This window comes from Ursus americanus, chromosome 22 (genome assembly GCF_024610735.1).
Source record: "Ursus americanus isolate L20-20 chromosome 22, mUrsAme1.1.p, whole genome shotgun sequence".
NCBI classification, from domain to species: Eukaryota; Metazoa; Chordata; class Mammalia; order Carnivora; family Ursidae; genus Ursus; species Ursus americanus.
The window spans coordinates 14,374,316-14,396,292 of NC_142148.1; the positions used below are offsets into that span (position 1 = coordinate 14,374,316).

General features: G+C 40.7%; 1 protein-coding gene across 3 annotated transcripts in view; it reads left to right on the plus strand.

Moving 5' to 3' along the window:
• Positions 1 to 961: 961 nt before the first annotated feature.
• Positions 962 to 21,977, plus strand: part of NCOA5 (nuclear receptor coactivator 5) — a 29,695-nt gene continuing 8,679 nt past the window's right edge. For 2 of the 3 annotated variants that reach the window (XM_045804774.2, XM_045804776.2), the window contains exons 1-3: positions 962 to 1,120; positions 12,592 to 12,658; positions 21,356 to 21,682. In XM_045804774.2, the coding sequence (XP_045660730.1) occupies positions 12,621 to 12,658; positions 21,356 to 21,682 (365 nt within the window). In that variant the 5' untranslated portion in view covers positions 962 to 1,120; positions 12,592 to 12,620. The remainder of the gene's footprint in view (positions 1,121 to 12,591; positions 12,659 to 21,355; positions 21,683 to 21,977) is intronic. The other variant, XM_045804775.2, reaches the window with a different exon arrangement.

Sequence of the window (21,977 nt, forward strand, 5' to 3'; positions counted from 1 at the left end):
TCCAAGATAACAGAGATGGGTCTGCATTTGCTCATGACAGTGCTTGGAAAGTAGGTGTATAAATCATAGGGCCACCTAGTAGGTGTATAATAAACATGCAGTGAGCAAATGAGTGAAGGGGTGAGCAAATGAGTGGTTGTCAAAGAAATCTGACTTCCCATGCATTCCAATTCCACAGCCACCATTTTTTCTTGGCATGCACTATTCACAAGGAGAAAAGCTAGACTCCCGCCGGGTCTGAGGCATTTCCTAACTAATAAAAAAGCCTACCTGATTCATATAGCGATAGCTGTGATTAATAAAGTGTATTTACAATTGTGTGAGCAAATTCCATTCCCTCTGACAAATTATTCTAGAGATTAAATGAACAATACAGCATTTTGCATGCTTCATAATCAACAGTTACATTCTGCGAAATTTATTTCTGACATTGAATAAACATTCCAGGAAGAAATAACTCGAAAAGAACCTGTGACTATATCACCAGAAGCCTTTTGCCCCTTGTCAGCGAAACGAATAGGGCACACAGCCTATTTAAATGTAAATTTAAATAAAACGTTTTTTCTACCTCTCTGCTCTCTTTGTTCCTTGGGATCCGGAAGTTACAGGAATATATACACTATTCTCCAACACACACACATCCAAAGGTGTTTTGTTTTCTGTTGCGTTTTATGAAAAACTAAATAAAAGTATTTTAGGATTTGAATGATCTATTTCCACAGTTTGAATGGAAGGAAGGCGCTCCGAAAATCAGAAGAAAGGCGAAGCCTTTGGGGTCGGGGGACCAAGCCAGAACCCATCCTTAGCCGCGGACGCCGTTACTAGGCAACCCCTAGCGTCCTCAACGGCCGCCTGGGAGCCACTTCCCCGCCCTCATTGCTAAGGAGATCGACGCCCAACTCAGCCCTGCCGTAAACCCACGCGCTCTTGCGACATTGCCGCGCCTGCCGCTGCGTGCGCGCCCTCTGCCCCCACTCTCCGCCCCGGCCGCCATTGCCTCGTGCCCGCGCCGGTCGGTTGGTGGCGCCTTTGTCCTACGGCGGGCAAGTGGGCTGAGGCGGAGGCGGCAGGGGCGGGCCTGAGGCGAAGGAGCGGCCGGGAGCCCGCCGCGCTGGTAGCGGTGAGTGCCGGGAAGCGGTGGCCGTCCGCCGAGGAGTGGGGCTCACGGCAGGCGGTTGAGGGGGCCCGGGCCGGATGGGGAGGCTGAGGCGGGAGGGCCCGCTCGACGCGCGGCCGTAACCGCGGCCTCGGCTCCTCGCTGGGTGCGCGCGGAGCTGCGCATGCCCGGTGCGGGGCGCGGCCTCTGGCTCCCGTCAAGCCCAGGCCCGGCCAGCTGGGGCGGCCTGGGGTGGGCTCGAGTCCGGGCGGCGCCGGACCGCGGCCGCCTGTCTGTGCGCGAACCGCCGACAATAGTCCTCCAAGCTTGTCTGTAGGGTAGGCCTGCACACCCGCGTCCCTTTCTCTAAATGGTGAAGTCGCTCGCCCGCGGGTCCCCAGCGAGTCGGTGGCGCAGGCGGATTCGAACTCGGAGCGAGGCGTCCCGCCTTCTCTGGGCGTTCTACTGGGCGTGCAGCGCCGTGCGGCGAACCGAGCGCTGCCTCCCCCCGTCGCCGCCGCCCCGCGGCCCCTTGACAGCATCTTCGAGGCGTCTGTCTCCTTGTCGCGTGATACCCCCACTCATTTTATAACGCGGACTCCAGGCCCCGAGGATGGGGAAAGAAACTGTGTCCGAGGTTACCGCGGAAACTAGCGTCAGAGCCAGCGCCCCAACCTGCTGGCTCTTCTGTCTCCTGACCCAGAGCACTCGGCGCTCCCGACGACCGGCCGGGGGCTTTTTTTAGGACGGCGTTTCCCAAATTTCAGTCTCTCGCGTTGCACCTTTCTGTCCGTGTACCTTCTGTGCTGTTATTTATTTACCAAATGTTAATTTTTTTCTTTAAACTGACTTCTTTTTCCTTCTTAAATACATTTGTTTAAGGTGGAAACGTAAATCATAAGCCGTATAATGGAAAGCCAGTTATTTTTCTAATGCACATAAAAAATAAATACCTGTCTATTAAAATAAACAGTGCGTCCTTGTTCCTCCTGAAGTTATTCTGCGTTCCACGCTTTGGGAAACGCTGCCCTAGGAGTATGGGGTTAATTGTCGTCCTGGCTTTCGCTCTGTGCACAGAATTTTTCCCTGAGGCATAGCGGATTCCAAGAAATGCCCCAGGATCTTCGGGATGATGATATTATAAGGCTTCTTCGTTGTAAACTGTTCTCATTATTGACTTACAAGCAATAGTCCCAGGGAACTGCAGGAACTGTCAGCTCAAGTGCGCCCGGTGTGCCGCCTCAGTTTTCTTGTTGCGTTGTGGCATGGTAACCACCTGACAGTTTCTGCATACGACGATGGAGCAGTTTTGGTTTTTGACAACTCTAGATTTAATGTTTTCTGTGTGAGTCAGTCTGGGTGTGAAGACTAACTTTCATGTTGCCTTTTTCCAACCAGTAAAGCCCAAGCTTTTGCATTGTGGGTATTGGAGATCACTTGGCTATTTAACATCTGTTTCTTATATTCTAGTTTCTTTGCCTTTCTTTTAGCTCATCTGTCACCCTCCAGGTACTCTTTGAAACCTCTGACATGTTCTTTTAACCTAAAACATAGAAACTGTGGTTTTCCTTGTGGAATGTGCTGGAGAAACCATATTTCAAGGCCCAGGAAGGAATTTTTCTAGGTGCAGGTTATTCAATATCGCATGCCAGTGCACACCACACATTTAAAGAAAGCATTAGGACCTCCTTTCTCCTTGCTAGATCAGATGCTGCCAGTTGGTGAATTGTTGAATAAAACTAATTAGGTCTTTCAAAAAGAAAGGGAGGCATTGACAGATTAACTTATTTATGTAAACAGTCTGTTCTGTTTGTAGTCCGTTCATAAACTCTTTTTGTTTGTGAGAGAGTAGATTTATTTTAATTCATTGAAAGGAAACTCAGAAAAGTCTGCTCAGGCCATTCAGGTGTTGTTTCCTAAAAAGCTGTTTAAAAAAAAAAAAATCCACATTCCTTGGGGTTACCTTGGTAAGAGCAAAGTGTAGAAGTTACATAAGGCTAAGGTAATTTTCTTCACATTTCTCAGCATCAGTCCTGTTTAGAGAAGAAATGAGAATTTTTTATCCAGGTCTGTTTCAGAACTTCAGCAAATGGAGCTTCAGTCTACCAGTGCTCAACAGCTAAGTCCTTTGGAGAGGTTTTAGAAGTGTGATAAAAAAAAAAAAAAAAAAAAAAGTGCCTCGTGGTTTGAAACTTCATTCTCAATAACCATTGCAAGCATTCCATCCCTATGGCCTGCAGATGGCAGTGCCTTTGTATGGCTTGTTACTACTGTGAGAAGTATTGGAATTCAGTTGTGCTTTTAAGAATGAGAAACCTGTGGAGGAAATGTATTTAATATTTTACTCCCTTCAACTATCATTGTTTCTTTGTTTTTGAGTCCCCACATAAAGGATGAAATGTCTATTTCTAAACTCACTATTACTCTTAATGGTAATGATAACATACAACCATCATTGCATATGATTTACAAAGCAAGTTTACAGTACCAACTCATTTGCTCCTGCCAGTCATCTTATGAGATAGGTAGGCTGATATTATTAAATCTTTTTTGCTTATGAGGAAATAATGGCATAGAGAAGTTAGATTTTTTTTTGCTTTAATCATATACTTAGTAGAACATATTCAAGATACTATTGAAGATAAAAAGATTTTGTGGTCAAGCAGAATTGGGAAATAATGAGATAAAGAGGTGTCCTCATTCCAGAACTTTGATAGGCTAAACATGTGCACTGTAGAGGTCCAAGAGAGGAAGATATCATTGGTATCTTTCTCTTGCTATCCTCCTATATACATGTTTAGGTCCTAGTGTTTTCCCAAACTGACTACTCTTTCTGCCACACTCTGTTTCCTGTCTATACCTTGTGGTTTATTAATGATTACCATGTGTCTTGAGACAAGTGCTTTTAAAGCTCAGCGTTTTTGTGTGTGCCAGAAGATTTGTCCTGTGAATAGCATACACATTTGTCTAAACTATTGGCTTAAGCAGAGTTAAACTATCAAGAAGTTAAAAAGGGCAGTGACCAACAGAAAATCACCCTCTATGCTACTTGCATTAATGAGAAGCGTAATGAAAGGATCAGGGTAAGGCCAATGTCTGAAGCAGCAGCACATTAGAGAAATATGAAGTATACTGACAGCTAAATATATAATACCAGCATGCCTGCTGCTTTTTAAATGGTGGTTTTATTACCACAGATATGAATATTTATAGGGATGGTCATTTTCATTCTTTATCCTATCACTAAAAAAAAACCAAAACAAAAAACAAGAGATAATAGGTCAACTGGACCAATTTTTTTCTTCTTTTTGATTTAAATTCAATTAATGAACATACAATGTATTATTAGTTTCAGAGGTAGAGTGCAGTGATTCATCAGTTGTACAAAACACCCAGTGTTCATTATCAATTTCTTTTATGTTAAGAAAATAATTCCCCTCAAAGAATCAGAACTTTTGCAGACCGTAAGACTCTTTTCCCTTTATTTCCTATTCAAAACAACAACATTTATTGTTGTTGACCTACGTAAAGACCGACAACTTTAGGCAAGGATCAGGGCAAGTTGAGTTGCATTGGAGAACATTTATAAAGCAGAATGTCCTGTAACTTTAACTTAACTATCTTAAGTGGTCCCCTGGTTTGGATCTAGAATGATTGAATTACTAAAGATTAGGTTGATCCTGCAGGTAGTGAGCAAGCTTTGGAGAACTTTACATTATGAGTAATTTGGCTTTAAGTGAGTATACTTAATTATGCAATTGGAGATTGAGATAGTAATAACATGTATTTACTATCAGAGATGATACAAGAAATTTATTTTTAAATGTCTCCTCAAAAACTATTCTTGATACCCAAAAGAAAAAAAATAGGAAAAATATGATTTCTTTCAGTACAAAAACTTAAGATTATAACCTGAGCCTTTCTTTGGAAAACTTACTTTCAGACAGCATCAGTCACTAGAACAGCTTGTTGAAAATACAAATCTGTATACAGCTCCCCAGCCCTTCCATCTGACCAGTCTCTGGAGGTAGGGGCTGGGGAATCTGCCTTTTAGAAGCAAGCCCTGCAGTTTTTATGTACATTAAAGTTTTGAGAACCCCTGATTTAGACTTTGAAAAATGAGTTTTCACTGGAAATAGAAGATTGAAGCAGATTCTAGTACTAATCTACTCATATCCTAGATTACTAATAGGAATTGGCAACTCTGGTTTATGGTTGGGTATACATTTTAAGCAAAACTGTAATTTATAAAATGTTCTTTGGCTTCATAGTTTGAACTAGAGGTAGTAGCAATAGTTAGAATATCTGTAGAGTTTTCAGTATTTTAATTCCTTCCATTCACATCCATAGGATGCTTTTACCTTCTTGAGAACAAAGAAAGCAGACCTACCAAAATTCCATGGTCTGCTTATTAAATGTAGATTTCCTCCACTTTGCTTTTAGTGGCATGGATGTGAAATGGTATTGTGACCATTTTTCTCTTCTTGCAAAGAGACGCATTTAGATAAGAAAACTAAATGCCTCAGAAAAAGCAGTTTTAGCCCCTGCCAGCAAAACAATATCAACAAGTCTGGTTGGCAGAATTCAGAGAGAACTTTAGTTGGCAGCTTGCCATTTATTAGCCAAAGAAGTGGATAATATGCTATCAAAAAGTGACAAGCTCAGTGGTTAATGTTTTTCTTGCTATTTTAAAACTAGGTAATTGGGAAAAGAATCTTAAGTTTTCAGGATACTTTTTAAATGATCAGATGAAATTGAAGAGAAGTTGTTGGTGCACATTCCTCCTTGGGGGCGGGGCCCTGACCTTATAATTGGATATTATTATTAGCTTTAGTACAATGGAAACTTGGGTTGATGATTCCATTTCCTTTGGAGGTAGCTGTGTGATTATGTTTTCTATACTGCTTTCAGGGGTTATACTTTGACAGATTTTTGCCATGGTCATGGCATTTTCTTTGTAACATTATGTTTATGGCTTATTACTCCTTGAATACAGGAGTTTAAAGAGGTTTCTAAATGGAGGATCTAAGTATATGTTGTGCATAAGCTAAAGGGATAAATGGATAATTCAGTTCTCAAATACTTGCCAAGAAACACCTGAGAAGCTTGTTAAAATACAGATTCCTAGGCTTCATACTCAGATTCTTAAAGTTTGAGATGGGGTCTGAGAATAACGTTTAACCATCTTCTTGGGTGGTGCTGATATATCTTCATTAAAGGAATGCGACGTGAAGAATGAAAAATGCGTATATATATAAATGAGGAGAGGGGACATGGGAAACTGTTTAATGGGTATAAAGAATTTTAGTTTTGCAAGATGAAAAAGTTCTGAAGATCTGTTGTACAACAGTGTGAATATACTCAATGTACTAAACTGTCCACTTAAAAATAGTTTGTATGAGGGGCACCTGGCTGGTTCAGTCAGTAAAGTATGCTACTCTTGATCTCTGGGTCGTGAGTTCAAGACCGTTAGGTATAGAGCTTACTTTAAAAAAATAATAGTTAATATGATAAATTGTATGTTATGCGTCTTTTTATCACACTAATCTTTTTTTAAAAGATATTAGGAAAAACTAAGGAAGGGTGCTTGGTTGTCTATTTTCTTCCTGAACAGTGGGTTAAACTAATACTGTTGGTTATTACTGATTCTGGCCCTAAGTTTATTTTATATTCCTTTACTGAAGGTAAAGTCATAACCTTTTAAATATTTTTCTCATTCCTGTTCCCTTCATTATCAAACCAGTGATCCTCGAAAAACATTACTGTAGTTAATATTTTGAATGTCTTAGGTTTAAATACTCCTGCCCCGCTGTTTTGGATAATATACATACAGGAAGGCTTCATTAATTTAGCTTCACTGAGGCTCTATTATGGTAGCTCAGTTATACAGGCCCTCTTGCCACCAGTTTTTTCCTTTTCAGTAGCAAAGTTTTTTGTGACCTTTTTCTAACTGTGGCTTGCATCTGTAATTCCTCTCTTCTTCCTCTCCCCCTATTCCCTACACTAAACTCCCTATAGTATCTTTAATTATGTTCTTCTCACCATTCTTTCACCTTTACATGTGCTGGAATGACTTCTGTCTTTCTGGTAAACTATTCGTCCTTCAGGATTGTTTCTTTTAGGCCATCCCTGCCTCCTCCATGTCCCTCCTACCCCTTATTCTTTCCAGTCTCCTCTCTGTCCTGTTCCTCTCCCCTGTCACACATACATACACAATTAGGCCTTCATTATCTCTGCCGTAAACCCACTTCAGATTATGATTTTCCGTGTGTATGTCCCGCTCTCTTTTATTAAACAGTGAACTCCTTTAAAGCAGAGACTTTAGCCTTGTTTCCGTATGTCTAAGGTGTAGTACAAAGCGTGACACATAGTAGGCCTAGAGGCATCTGATGAGCTGATTATAAACTAACCTTTCAAGTGTGTTAATTTAGTTCTGTAAGGATCTCTACTTGTACAGTTTAGTTGAAATTTTACCTGTGTTAAAGAAACCTGTATTTTACATTTTTTGTAGCTTGGGCTGTTTTACTAGTTTAGATGAGCTCCATCGTTGTGAATCCGAATTAGTGAGTTTTTTTCTTAGCTGATGTTCTCCTTGAATCAGCATAACCAGCACGGGTAGAATATCCATTTCTTCAGGTTCAGAGGACTCAAATGACTTGACTAACCATCCCCTGCCCCCATTAGGACTAGAACTCAGATACGCTGATCAGGCAACCTCTCTTTCCTCGAAAGAAGTAAAAAAGGCAGGAAATTAAATGTTGATAGAGAATTTTTGTCTGAAGTGTTGAATAGAATATCAGTAGCAAAGCCAGAAACATTGTACAGTTGACCCTTGAACAACGTGGGTTTGAACTGCACAAGTCCCCTCATATGTGAATTTTTTTTAAAGTACTGTGAAATCCTAACATTTTCTTTTCTCTAGCTTACTTTATTGTAAGAATACAGTATATAATACATATAACATACAAAAATGTGTTAATCAGCTGTTCATGTTATCAGTAAGGCTTCCTGTGCACAGTAGGCTATTGTTAAGTTTTTAGGTAGTCAAGTTTTTTGGCTGTGTGGGAGCAGCACTCCTAACCCCTGCATTGATCAAGCGTCAACGTAGTTTGAGATGATAGAAATTGAAGTGGTAATTGAATAAGTAGGCTCTGCCCTGCTGGGTGTCTGGGGCACCTAAACACTGGTGTGACTGACATAGACTGGGCCTTTACCAGGTTCAGTCATTTTGATCACGGAGTCTTTAGCAAGCGTTCATAATGGAAACCATGTTTTTCCATTCCCTGTTGGGGCAGTATAGCATAATAGTGAAGCACTTTGGTGTCAGACAGATCTGGATTTGAATCCTAGCTCTGCCTCGACCATCATGTTACCTAAAATAAGTCATTTAATTTCTCTAAGTCTCAAATTTCCTCATTCGCAAAATAGAGATCATAATAGTACGTAACTCCAAGAGTTGAAGAAAGAATTGAGTGAGATAATGCACATAATGTCCTTAGTACAGGCTCTGGGACAGAGTAAGCATTCTGTAAATCTAAGTTATCATTGTTTCCCCTATTCCTGTACCTAGGGATAATAATCTAATACAGTTAAAGATATAATCGTTATTTTAATTAGAGAATGAAAGAGATAATCCAATATGAGGGAATGCATAGTTTTTAAAGTAAGCTTAAAGGATTGATTTAGAAACCACAAGCAGAGCATTCTCTTATCCCTGACTCATTACAGTATAACTCATTACATATCCCTGATGTTACAGTATTACCATTAAGGTTATCTTCATATAGTTTGAGAAGTCCAATCCTTTTCCCTCCTAATTTGGGGAGTTTAATGTGTGATAATCTCTTGTCAGTACGGTTTCTCAAGTGGCCTTATCTTTATCATCACATATTTCCAATTTAGTAATTACTGATCGTTAGTTGGTTCTCAACTAAGCCTTTGGAGAATTTTATTTCAATTATAATCACATCGAAATTGTATAGGCTTCTGGATTCTTTCAACAACCACCAGTCCACCAGTGGTACTGTCACTAAGTGCAGCGATGCTGCACTTTGTTTAGAATAGTCCTTACGGTTTTCCATTGTGATAGCTTGTGATAAAAATTGATTTTAAGGTGAAAAGAGTTTTTATGATGGTACAATTAAAAAATAGAACAAAGCAGTTCTTGGTACTATGAATGAAACATGCATTTTTATTTATAGCATTATACAAAGACCATTGTGTGAACCCTGTCTAGCATATTAGTCTAAAATAAAATTGTACATTAGGCATTGTGTCATTCTTTGAAATGTCTTTACCCCAATCTCTTGTGACTTAAAACAGCTCTGCCACTTCCTGTGTGACATCATGTTTTCTAGATTATTTTCTGGTCTTTTTCCTTTTATATAGATCCCATCAGTTGGTTTATTTTTCTTGTCTAAAAATCCTTAACCTGAAAAGTACTTTTAACTATTTTCAGAAGACCACTTAGAAGATATTCAGGCCAAGGTACCCTGTAGTGATGATGATTTTGAATGGCATTCACATTGCTAATATAGCTAACAAAGTATGGAGGTACCATCCAAGCAGAGGTGAAAGAGACACTGAGAGACTGACTTCAGGTCTTAAGGGCATTTGGCCAGGATGAGATAGAGCAGGAGGGGAAAGAAACATTAGAGCTCCCACTACCCTCTTGTTGGTTAAATTCTCTCCAATTATGGCTCCCTACGTGATGTCCAGAAAGGTGCCCAAATTGTCTTTCCATCTTTTTTTTCTTTTCCTTTACATTAACATTATTTCTATTTCCTTGGCATAGATTATATATCTCTGTAAGGATTTAAGAAGGAAAAAATCCAATTTAACTAATTAATACAAAAGCCCCTTTTACCAGTCACAATATTTTTATTTTCAAACAAACCTCCAACCTCCCAGTTGATGGGTTATTAAATTACGTGACCAAAAACAAACAAACAAACAAAAAATTGGGACAGGGCAAGGGTTTTTTCCCCTTGACTCTTTAACTCTTTATTATACTTTGTGATTAGTTCCCTGAAGTTATTTGTACTTTTGGTAGCTTCTCTGTTCTTCCTGTATTTCTGAACTCATAGGTTTTCCACAAGTTCTGTGTGACCATGTGTTAGGATTTTTTTGTGTATCAGGATTGGTGGTGATGACAGTTTTGTGTTCATAACTCTCATTGACACCCACCCCCAACCCTCCTCTAACCTGAGCAGCCCTCTGGGGTGGCAATGAAACTATCAAAAATTTCCAGGTCTCATTTTCTCCATATCTCACCTAAGATGGAGGTATAAGGAACTCTTAAATAGAGGTGAATAAACAAATACTTGGCATTTAAGAAAAAAATTAAAATGGTCTGAGAGTTCTCTTTAAATTTTAAAGAAGAAACATAAGCCATACCATCCAAATATAATTGCTGTAGACTATTTAATGAAAATAGATGTCAGGAGGCAAATTATAATAAAAATGACTTAAAGATAAAATAATCTTGAATTTTAAATAATCTTTCAAATAATTGCAAAAAAATTTCACTGACTTCAAAGTAAAATATTTACCTCCTTCATTCTAACTGGAACCAGCTTTGCCCCCAAAGTGTGTAATACATGACTGCTTTGGTCTCCCCAGTCCTATATGTAGGTGCTCACAGAAATGGATATAATTAGGTAGTGTAATAGTCCTTTTCGTGTCATATGAGTGAATTATATAACATTAATAGAAACTTGCCAACTAAAATGGTACCATATGTTCTGTACTCTAATCTAAATGTTCGGGTCAAGTCAATGTTTAGGGAAGATTTCTTTATTCACAAGACCATTCAATAATATATGGAATCCTGCTGGGAGAAATGGTGCTTATTTAAAAGAAATCTTCGCACCTCTACCACCCTTAGTGTATTCCAGAGATACTTTGAAAACTACTTAAACATTCAAAGAGATGACATTTCTTTCTGAATCATAGTCACCCCATATTAGAGAGCAGTACACAGTGAGTAGACTAGGTCAGTAGGCCCTTCTAAACCTGAACTGATATTCTTCACAATAACATGTAAAAGAATTTATTACCTATAAGGCTTATCATTATATAATGTGCAGTTCAGATGTTGCTGAACTTTTAGGGTTGTAAGTGAAAGTGCTACTTGCCATACCAAAGCCATGGTCAGATATTACTGGCCAAGTCCTGTATAGACCTTATTTTCTGAATTTTTTAAAATAGAGGGATGATAGCATTGTGTCTACTTAACTGAAAATGTGAGAGGCAACTTAGGGTGAAATATGCTTCTCCAACTGTTTAGATTTATGTTACCTTTAGTTTATCAAAAGTCATTCTTCTGGATGCAATAGAAACTCTGACTTAAAATGGAACTGAAGATCATCGTCAGTTGAATAGGAACTCAAAAGTTGACAACATAGCAGCGTAAAGTCTGTGCCAGACCTCTTAAGTTTTTTGTTATTACTGTGATCTCTCACACCATAGGACTCCGGTTGGAATTTTTAAAATACATAATTACTATTTTAAAGCACTCTAATTATATGAATGCTTAATACCATTTAATGTCATTAGATACACTACTAATTTCTTAATATGGAACTGGGGAACAAAACTACAGTGCAGCAGGACAGTTTCATTTCTTCATTCACATTTATTAATCTTCAAATCATATAAAAATTGTCCTGTGTTATCTTTGGACATAGATTAGTACATTTCTTTAGGTATTTCATCAGTTCTCACTTATACACAGTGTTTTTATTATTCACTTCAGTTTTTGCAATGCAGATTTGTTTTGTTTTTAGCAAGCAGGCTTTAATTGCACAAGTTGGCTTTTCCATAAGTTTGTGTGATTCCACTGTTCTCCCGTACCTAGTTGTAAATGCCATGCTTCTCTAATGAAAACTTATGTGGAGTGTTTTACTACCTAATCAAATGCCAATTCTTATTCTTAAGTACTTAACTGTGAGGATTATAGTTGCTAACATGTAATATACTTTGTTTAGAAAAAAAAAATTTCTTTCCTACGTCTCATTCTGGAACATTCTATCCAATGGAATGCAACACAAAGCACATTAAAAGTAGGGCCTGCTTCATGGCATATTGGACATTTTAAGACAACAGAGCCCAGCTGTTCTTTGTAACATAAGATGGAATTATTTGCCTTTGCTCTTTTTTTTTTTTTTTTAAACTCTGTATCTCCTTTCTCCCACTCTCCTGCCCTCAAAAAAGAATCTTACAGCTGGCACTCCAAGAGTTTAGAAGGCAACCTTGTCTACTTTTGGAGGGGACAGTTGTTGTAGAAAACTGAGGGACATTCCTTACCAAGCCATGACAATGTACTGCCGTAACTTAATAAAAATTGCCCAAGTGACAGTGTGTCTGCCGAATGGATTTTCTTACACCATCTGGCTGTCATTGTAGTTTTTTTGTTGTTGCTTTCATTTGAAATGTGCTGATGATTTTGTTTTTATTCCGTAGCATTGAACAGATGGGTTGATTATTCTTTTCAGATATTAATAAGGCAGCGGAAAGAAGAAATATGAATACGGCTCCATCAAGACCCAGCCCCACACGAAGGTAAAGTACCCTGAAGCAGTGAGTTACCTTGGGAGAGTTGGGCTCTGGGGAGTTAAGCCCAACTTCGTACATCAAGGGTCTTTTCTTCCCCCCAACAAATCAGAAACGCTCAAGCAAACAATAAGAACATGAACTTTGTGTGAAGGGCCTTGCTGCTTTTTTTTAAAACGTACATCAGGAGATGCAGAGAAGCTTTGCGTTTTCGTTGACAAACCCAGCAAGTTCAGCTTGCAACATGAGTTGCAGGCGATTGGAAGAGGATAAACCTCTGTCTGTCCCCAGCTCACGTGTCCCTGGGAGCCTCCAGAGCAGGAGGAGTGCCCCAGGGTCGTTGGCATGTGCCATGCCGCACTGCAGTGGGCAGCAGAGATTCGACTCTTCATTCCAAATGGCTGCCGGTCCAGATGTTAACCAGGTTTATGGAAAGTGCTGCTTGAGAGATTGCTGCCGTGCCTGTGCTGCAGATCCCCTGTTTGCTCGCATGCTTGGGTTACCGTTTGAGGGGAAATAAAAAGGGCAAAAACACTCCAGCTCTCAAAAGTCTCCCTTTTTCTTAGCTTTTCTGGAAACAAAAGGCATTTCCCTAATATATTCTTTCTTCCAGTATCTACAAAAGAGATAGTCCTGGTGTATACCCATGAGACATGCATTAAGTTGGCCCCTTCTCTCAATGAAGAGCCTTATTAATGTTACCATTTACACTAAAGATGCGGTATCCAAACCAGCCCCTAACAGTACACAAGTGGATGCAGTGTGTGCACTTTTGTGTGGAATGCAGACAGATATGATCTATTTCATATCTGGTGTCTCTTCGTGGCCCAAATGGATACTCAGTATGGATTTTGCTTTTGCCTCTAAGTAAAAATATCACTTTTCCACAATAAACTACATACCTAAACTACGTACCGTGGTAGACTACGTTTCCTACAATGAACTGAACACTGCTGAGTACAATGAATCCTGGTCTGTACTGGTAGCTCCGCAGGTCACCTGGGATATACCCACCTAACTTACACGTAACATACAGCTGTCTTTCGAGACAAAAACACCTATATTTTGTTCCCCACTTATAGGAAAGAATGGCTGCTGTATGTCTGGTATATGTTGCCCGCACTTGGATGTGAGGAGTGCGTATTTCTGAGCTACCAGGAATAGACGAGAGCTGACTGCTCTGCAGAGTTCAGGCAGTCTGTAGCAGCAAGGTGGTGATTTCAGTGGGGTTCTTTGAGCACTCTGCCGGTGCAGAGGAGCTCAATCTGACGCCACGACTACAGCTACACTACAGCTGTCAGGTGGATGCCCTGGCTGTCCATTGGTCTCGCTGCAGAAGTGACCATATACATTGGTATTCTGTCTGTCCTCTCTTAACACCATAAGGAATGCCTGTAGCTTACAGGTAAATACTGTGTTGATTTTGTGGGTATGTGTGAGTATCCTGAAGAGCTTAAATGAATCCTGCAGAACTTCAGCAGTTCCATATAATGTCTGCTTCCATTATGCTGCATCAAACCATGTTGTAAATGTTGGGAAGTCCCATCTGTGTTGCTTCTCATTGCCCCAGTACACATGGAATACTGAGGGCTAAAAGTTTACATCTAATGGTCAGAATTAGAGGGCGTCCATTGGAAGCTGCGGTTTCCAAGTGGCTTGAAAGGAGGTACAGTGTGTATCCAGTATCCGTGGAGCTCTAATGCGTGTGTTTCTGAACTAGGTAACTTACCAGGAGGAGTATGGAATTTGTAACTATAATGACATTGGCTCCCCTAGTAAAATCCTCTCCCCTCTCTTGTCCCCATGATGCTTATAATCTCTGGATAATGTCTGTGTGTTTTTGCAGGCACCTCCCCCCCCAAAAAAATTAAAAGACAACAAAAAACAAGGCACATTGCAGAATACAGAGTAGTTCCTGTTCTCTTGATTTATGTCATCTTATTAATGATACTTAGCTAAATGCTTTTAACATTTCCAATTGATGATAGGTATTCAACAGACATTGGCCATGTTGAGGAAATAACCATCTCCCCTGCTTGAAATCCAATATACTTATTGCCAGGACATTTAATTAAAAAGATTAATTTCATCCCAACTTAAAATGCAACTCTATAATTACATCTGTAATGGAAGAAATAGCTGTATGCTTTTCTTCTTTTTTTTTAATAGTAGACCCCCCTTGAAAAAAGCATACAAACAATGTTGGAGGGGGCTTTTAAAATGTTCTCCCTACCAGAGACATAAATACAAATATGTCACTTTTATATACCTTTTGAAATATCACCTTCCCCAGGGCGCCTGGGTGGCTCAGTCTGTTAAGCACCTGCCTTTGGCTCAGGTCATGATCCCAGGGTCCTGGGATCGACCCCGAGGACCCCCAGTCTAGTCAGGCTCCGTGGTCAGCAGGGAGTCTGCTTCTCCCGCTCCCTCTGCCCCTCCACCCTGCTCGTGCTCACATGCACGCTCTTGCGCTCTCTCAATAAAATCTTTTCTTAAAAAGTTAAATATCACCTTCCTCAGAAACCATTTCTAAAGTGAGGTTGTTTGGGATGTGGATAGGGCACTAGCTTCCTGCTTTTTTTTACAATAATAGGAGGCACAGTTTGGGCTAATTTAATTTCCATCAAGAATCATTCTTCCCCGTTGGTGCTGTGTCCCTAACTGGGTTCCTCAGCATGTTATTTAACGTGATGAAGTGTCGTACAGTTATGCTTAATAAGGTTCAGGGAAGAAGGATGTTCACGTTTAGTAAGATCTGTTCTGAGCCCCATCTAACCTGAGCAGAGTCCCAGTTTTTTACCTTTAAGAGTAAAAATTTAAAAACTCTAAAGCCAGACCAATTTGAATATTATATTCAAAACAGAACACTTAACATTCTGATCATCACACTGATCATGTATTGTCTCTTATGGTATACCAATAGGGCAGAAGGAAAATGGAATAAGTAGGCAAGATGGATGAATAGTTAGCCTGGAAGAGGCTAATCATTTTTCTAAGGGTGAGCACTGGATATCACTCTTTGGGTACATACTTCCAGTCAGAGCCTTGAAGTAATTCCAAATATACCAGTCTGTTGACAACTGCCAAACTGCCTTCATTTGGCAACCCTAATCAGTTATGTGTCCCCAGCCATAGGGAATGCATTGTTCATGGGCGGGGGGGAGTGTATTTGTGGCAAATATTTTCCTTAAGTTGTACTTTTATGTCTTCACTGCTGCTCCTTTTAATTAAATTGTTTCTAAGCGTGCTGGCAAGACCTTTGTAACACTTTGTTTTGCTGGACGTTAACCTTGAGTGTCAAAACGCCTAAGTATCTTTGGGAGTTTTTACAGGATTATCACCTCTTCAGATGTCTCTGTAAGCCACAGTTCTGCTGGCATTGCTCTCTGTTCAGTAATGTGCCTCCCTAATGACTCCAGCTGTCAGTGTGTAATTCTGACAATATTGGTCCAGCCAAGCACAGAACTCTACATCAGGGATCCCTGCTCTGGATCAAATTTCGGCCTGAACTCTCATCATTTAACCCTTGGACCACTTCATTGGACTCTTGAGTACATCGCTTAGTTGCCATGTAAGTTGTCTAGCATTGGTGCTAGGCACTGGACCTTACCTTCTTCAGAGACTGGACCGTGATTCTGGTTGTACCTCAGATGTTCTCAGTTTCTATCTTCAGCTCAACACCCTGGCAATCCGGATCTTGGAGCATACCCCTACACAGATGTGGCCTCCAAGTGAGACTCTATTTCCTACACCTTCCTGTCTGACATTAAAAAGAGCAAATAGAACTAATTTGTCTACATCAAAAGCTCTGCAGAGAATTTTCCCCGTGTATTTGTTAAAGATGTTAGGCTTGGTGCCTCTTTGGTGAAAGTCACTGGGGATTGACTCATCAGAAATATCCTAGCTGTAGACAAGTTTCTTATGTGGCTCAAGATCACTTCTATCTACCGGTACTAATTCCTTTGATAACCACTGTTCCTCGGGTATGAGACAGCGCTAGCTCTAGGTGGGCCTCACAAGTTAAGATTCCAGGCTGTGATTACCTCCACACTAACACTTGAAGAACAGCCGTCGGTTCTCAAAAGTGCCACCTCTACCAACAGAAAAGTCCTATTTGTGCTTGAGAAAATCATCAGCGTGCTTCCTAGGGAGAAGCATGGACACTTACAAAATTTGGATCTGTGAAGTGTGATACCTCATTGCACCCCATATCCTACCAGCACCTAATGGCAAAATTCTGCACAAGTCTGTTGTCTCTGTTTCTCACAGTAGCACATGGAGCCATCATGGTGGGGGATCAACATCACACAGCAGCCAGCCACTTTAGATCATGATATTTGTGGACAGTATCTGTGACAGAACAGAAGTACCAACAGCTATTGAAGATTTTTTTTTCAGGAGGGGGGGGGAAAGCTGGCCCTTCCAAGGAAAATATTCCAGTGAATGGAAAGGAGATGCTGACAAAAAAGGACAGAGGCCTTCCTGCCTGACATTCTGTAGAGCCAAGGCCAAAGAACACCATCCTGGGCTTGAAGTTTCAGTCTCTGGAGGAGGAGGAGCTCAAAGTCCATCACAGACTTCCAAGACGATCATCTGTCAGTTCTTACTCTGTAGGCTCTCAAACGCCTCGTGCTCTGCACATGTCTGGTCCCCGGAAGAGAAGCTGTTCTGCCAGAAGCACATCACTTACCACCTGAGCCGTGGCTTTTCCCTTCACCCACCCTTCTCTTACCTCTCAAATGTTTCCAAATGATATGACTGTATTTCTCTCAAGGCAAAGAGCATTTGGCTTTTTCCCCCCAGCTGAATAGATGAGAAATTTATAACAATTCTAGTGATGTTTGTCATCTGCCTTCCGTTTGTGGACTCCAGTGCTGAAATTTATTTAACTGGTTCAGTTTAAAAGGTTCAGTTTCTTTTTAACTTCTAGTGACCTGGTACCTGAGGGTACACTGCATTGGGTCTCCCGTAAAACACTCTCGTGCCATGGGATGAAATTGTGAACCGTATTATGCTCCAGAAACTTGCTTTTAACCCACTTGTTACCTAAGGTCAAGCATCTCATTCAGAGTCTTCCTCCTTGTGCACTCTGAATCCTGCACCCTGTACCTCCCTTTTGTTAGCTGGTTCTTGTTTTGAGAAAGATGTTGGGGCCAGCAGCAGGAGCCCTTCTGTTCTGAGGAGATCTTTGTTTGGGTCCTAAAGTGAACCTAAAAGGTTTTTTGTTTTTGTCTCTAGAAGAACAGCTTCTGCCATACTGCTCATCTTTTGGAGAAAGGAAACAAGCTTTGCCTTTTCATATTATTTTCTTCTCTGTTCCTACTTCCACCGTTCCTTTGGTCTTTCCCCCTTGTGAATATCACCTTTTCTACATTTTACCCAGAAGGCAATTGAGGGAATTGGTAGTTTTGTTGCACATGGACTTTAGATTCATTGAGGGAAAGGGAATGCTTGCCTTCTCACACTGGAAGCATGAACCGAGACTTTGGGAATCTAGGGTTATGGTCAGCCTCCAGGGATGGACTCTTAACAGGTAAGTAAGGTATTTCAGTGGATTCAAAAGAATGAGAACAATATGGCATTCGTAATCATCCTGAGGCTGTGAATAATGCGCTGTGACTCGGTGTTCTTAGCCATATCCCCATCCCTCATTTCCACCACCCGAAGGCTTTGTGTGTGGTCTGTGGTCTTATCAGGTTCATGGTATCTCTCATCCCTGACTGCCAAGAACACTTGAAATCTGATTCTACCTCTAACGACTACTTCTGACTTCTCCCCAAGGCAGGTTTATCTGCCAGTCATTAGTCCAAAAATACTTAGAGTTGTCTCTTCCCATAGGATCCTGACTGCTTGCCCACATTATATACTGTATCAAATGTTACACATGTGAGGAAGATTATATGACATAATAAGAAAAAACAAAGAATCTTGGCTAGTCTGCACTTTAATAGGAAAAATGTTTAGCGCCTCCTCATTTAAACTCTCTGATCTCCCATATGATTGCTCCCACAAATCAAGAGTACTTGTGAGCCTTAAAATATATGACAAGGACTTTTCATAGATGCAGAATTGGCATTTAAATTATTTTTGCTGTGCCCATGTGGATGAAGTAAAATTGAGGCTTTCCCCCAGGCTTGATGGCATTGTGATGGCCGCCTAATATGGGTAATCATGGTAGATGATAAAAGTTTAAGCAAGATATGACACCTGCTCATAAGAGGCTTATAGTTTGGTTGAATAATTCGATTCATTAAACATTTACTGAACTCCATGCTGTTGTCCTAGGGATCCAAAGACTTCAGGAGAGCTTACTCTTGAGTAGAGAAGCCATGTAAAGAGATAATTACGGAACTGTGTGATAAGTGCAGTGATAGAAATACGTACAGATGCAGGAGCATCTGCTGCATGCCAGACATTATAAACCTACATAGTGGGTTTATAGTGGAGAGTCAAGCTGACAGTCCTTCTCCTCATAGGCTCACAGTCTAGTAGAGCAGACAGATGTTATACACAAGTAAATAGGTATGTCAAATTGTGATAAATGACAAGTAAAAACAGGGCTGTGAGAAAATGTGGCCAGGATTTAAGGGCAGAAAATAAACTTTTAGACTCTTAGAATCAGGGGTAAGAGACACATATGCTGAGACATAGAGAATGAGTATGGATCTGTTCTTGCTGCTCAAGTAGAGGCATCAGGAAAAGCCTCGGCTAGTTACAGCAGAAAGGCCAGCGTGGCAAGATAGTGGTGAACTTCAGAGGGGAGGGGGTGAGGTTGGAGAAGACAGGACCATGCAGCACCTGACTAGCCTTACTGGAGATATTGGATTGAATTCTGAAAACTGTGGGAAACCAGTGAAAGATTTTTTTATATGTATGTGAGAGATTACTCTAGAATAATACGGAGAAAGATTAGAAAAGAGGCGAGAGCAGAAACGGGGGAAGTCTTTCCCCATGGTAGAAGTCTCTTGCTATGGTTTTAGGGAAAGGTCATTATGGGTTGGCCTTCAGCAGTACTAATGGAAATAAAGAAACATGGACAGAAGTGATACTAATTACAGAGAAAGAATGAACAGAATTTGAAAATGTGATTGAAGAGCGGATGGGGCTTTGGAAAAGATGACATTCACTTTCCTGGCTTGAGCAACTGAGTAGGTAGGTGTGCCATTTATTGAGATGGAAAGGGCTGGAGGAGGAGCATATTTGTTGGGGAAGTTCAAGAGTTCAGGGCAGATTTTATGGAGGTGGTAATCCTTAAAGTAGGTCAAACAAGAAGACACTGTTGTGAAAAGGTAAATATCAGATAGAGATGAGTAATAGAAACAGTAAGTGCTCTAGGAGCTGAGCAGCAGGAAAGATCAACAGTTATTAGGGATATTAGAGAAGATCTCTTCGAAGATTTGGGACATGAACTTTCCTATGAGGATTGGGTGATACTTGCATTAGTGCAGGAAAAATATTCTAAGTTGAAAAACCCTGTGAACAGAAATCCTGAAGCAGATAGGATCATGTGAGTTAAGTCATAAGATCAAGGAATGGGGGAGCAGTGGTAGTTGGGAAGGGTCCAGATTTGTTAGGGAGGGGTACCTAGAAATGTGATTGTCAAGCTGCAATTGGTAACAGGTGGAAATTTGAATGGTTAATGTTTATGTGTTGAATGAATTGAAATGTGGAAGATTGGTTTTTGGTTTGGTTTGGTTTGGTTTTGCTTTGTTTTGGAAATTTGTTGGTATCAAGCATAAAAATAAGGGTTTGGATTAAACTTGTGAATCCAGTAGGAATGAAAAAGAAAAGTGAACAGGATTCAAGTGACTTAATGGGGAAAGGAAAGGAAGAATCAACGTTAGCTTTCAAGAACTTAAACCTTGGTAACTAGGAAGATGATTTTCGGCAGAAGTGAAAAAGTCAGGAATGGGACTAAAAAGTGGGTTGAATAAGTTTAATTTTAGATATGTTGAGGTTTAGTTTCCAATGGGATGGAATATTTCATGAAGAATATTGAATGAAAGCAGCCCAAACTTGTCTGTTCAAAAAAAACGGGTTCTGCATTAAACTCAGATTGAGAAAGACCACTACTCAATAACTAGGTTGAGAAGACAGAGAGGCTGAGTGTTCTTATACTTTACTGTGTGTGTCATATTGTACTTTTTCTTTTTTTTCCCTTAATTTGATAATCCTGCTAGCTATTTTAAGTGAGGTTTTCTGTACTTCGGAACAACGATGATCACTGTTACTTTGTATGAGATTGTGCATTTGCTCCTTTTTTTTCTTCATGAGTCTTGTCCCTTACTGGTCCCTCCAACTTTCCCCCCTTTTAAAATCTCTTTCAAACATGTTTGGTGGGAGAAAACAGGTTCTAGGGGAAAGATACTTCCACTTTGAAAACCTGTGGAGATTGAGATGATAGCGTGGCATGCGTGAAGAATACCGTTACTCCCTGACAAATACTGTGACCCCAGTCAAAACCTTTGGCTTTGGGTCATACATTCTTCTTTTGATGTCCTAATCTTTTGGGATCCTGGAACCTACTAGTCTTTATTTGCTGACCAGATGGATGACTGTCTAAAATTTTAGTCATGTTCTCACTGTTTGGCTGCCGTGGTTTAGGGAAAAATGCTTGGAGAGGGTGGGGACTTCCTCCAATAAAGAGCTGAAGGGTTGGCTACCTTCAATTTCTTTGTCTTAGCTCCTCCTTGCTACCTCCCACAGAGATCCATATGGCTTTGGAGACGGTCGAGATACAAGACGTGATAGATCCCCAATCCGAGGAAGTCCAAGGAGAGAGCCCAGGGATGGCAGAAATGGCCGGGATGCCCGTGATAGCAGAGCCATGCGAGACCCCCGAGACTTGCGGGACCACAGAGATAGCAGAGACATTCGGGATCACAGAGACAGCAGAAGTATGCGTGATGCTCGGGACATGAGAGACCTTAGAGACTTTCGTGATCTAAGAGACTCTAGGGATTTTCGAGATCACCGGGACCCCATGTACGACAGATACAGAGATATGAGAGATTCCCGAGAGCCCATGTACAGGTACATATACAGCTATCTGCTTGGATTTTTGTTGGTTTTTTTATGACAGTCTTTTTTACGGGTGTTCTGCTGAACTAATTGAAGGCTCTGTAAGGGCAGTGACTTTATCAGCCTTCTATGTCCGATGTCTAGCAAGTGGCAGACGTGCTACTCAATAAATATTTGCTGCAGGTGTGAATGTTTGATGAATTATGCTTAGCGAATGAATCTGGATCTCTCCATGTGACCTGTGAAAGGCTGCATTGTGCAAATGGGAAAAAAAGATGGAATTGTTTTGGCAGTGCAGAAACAGGGA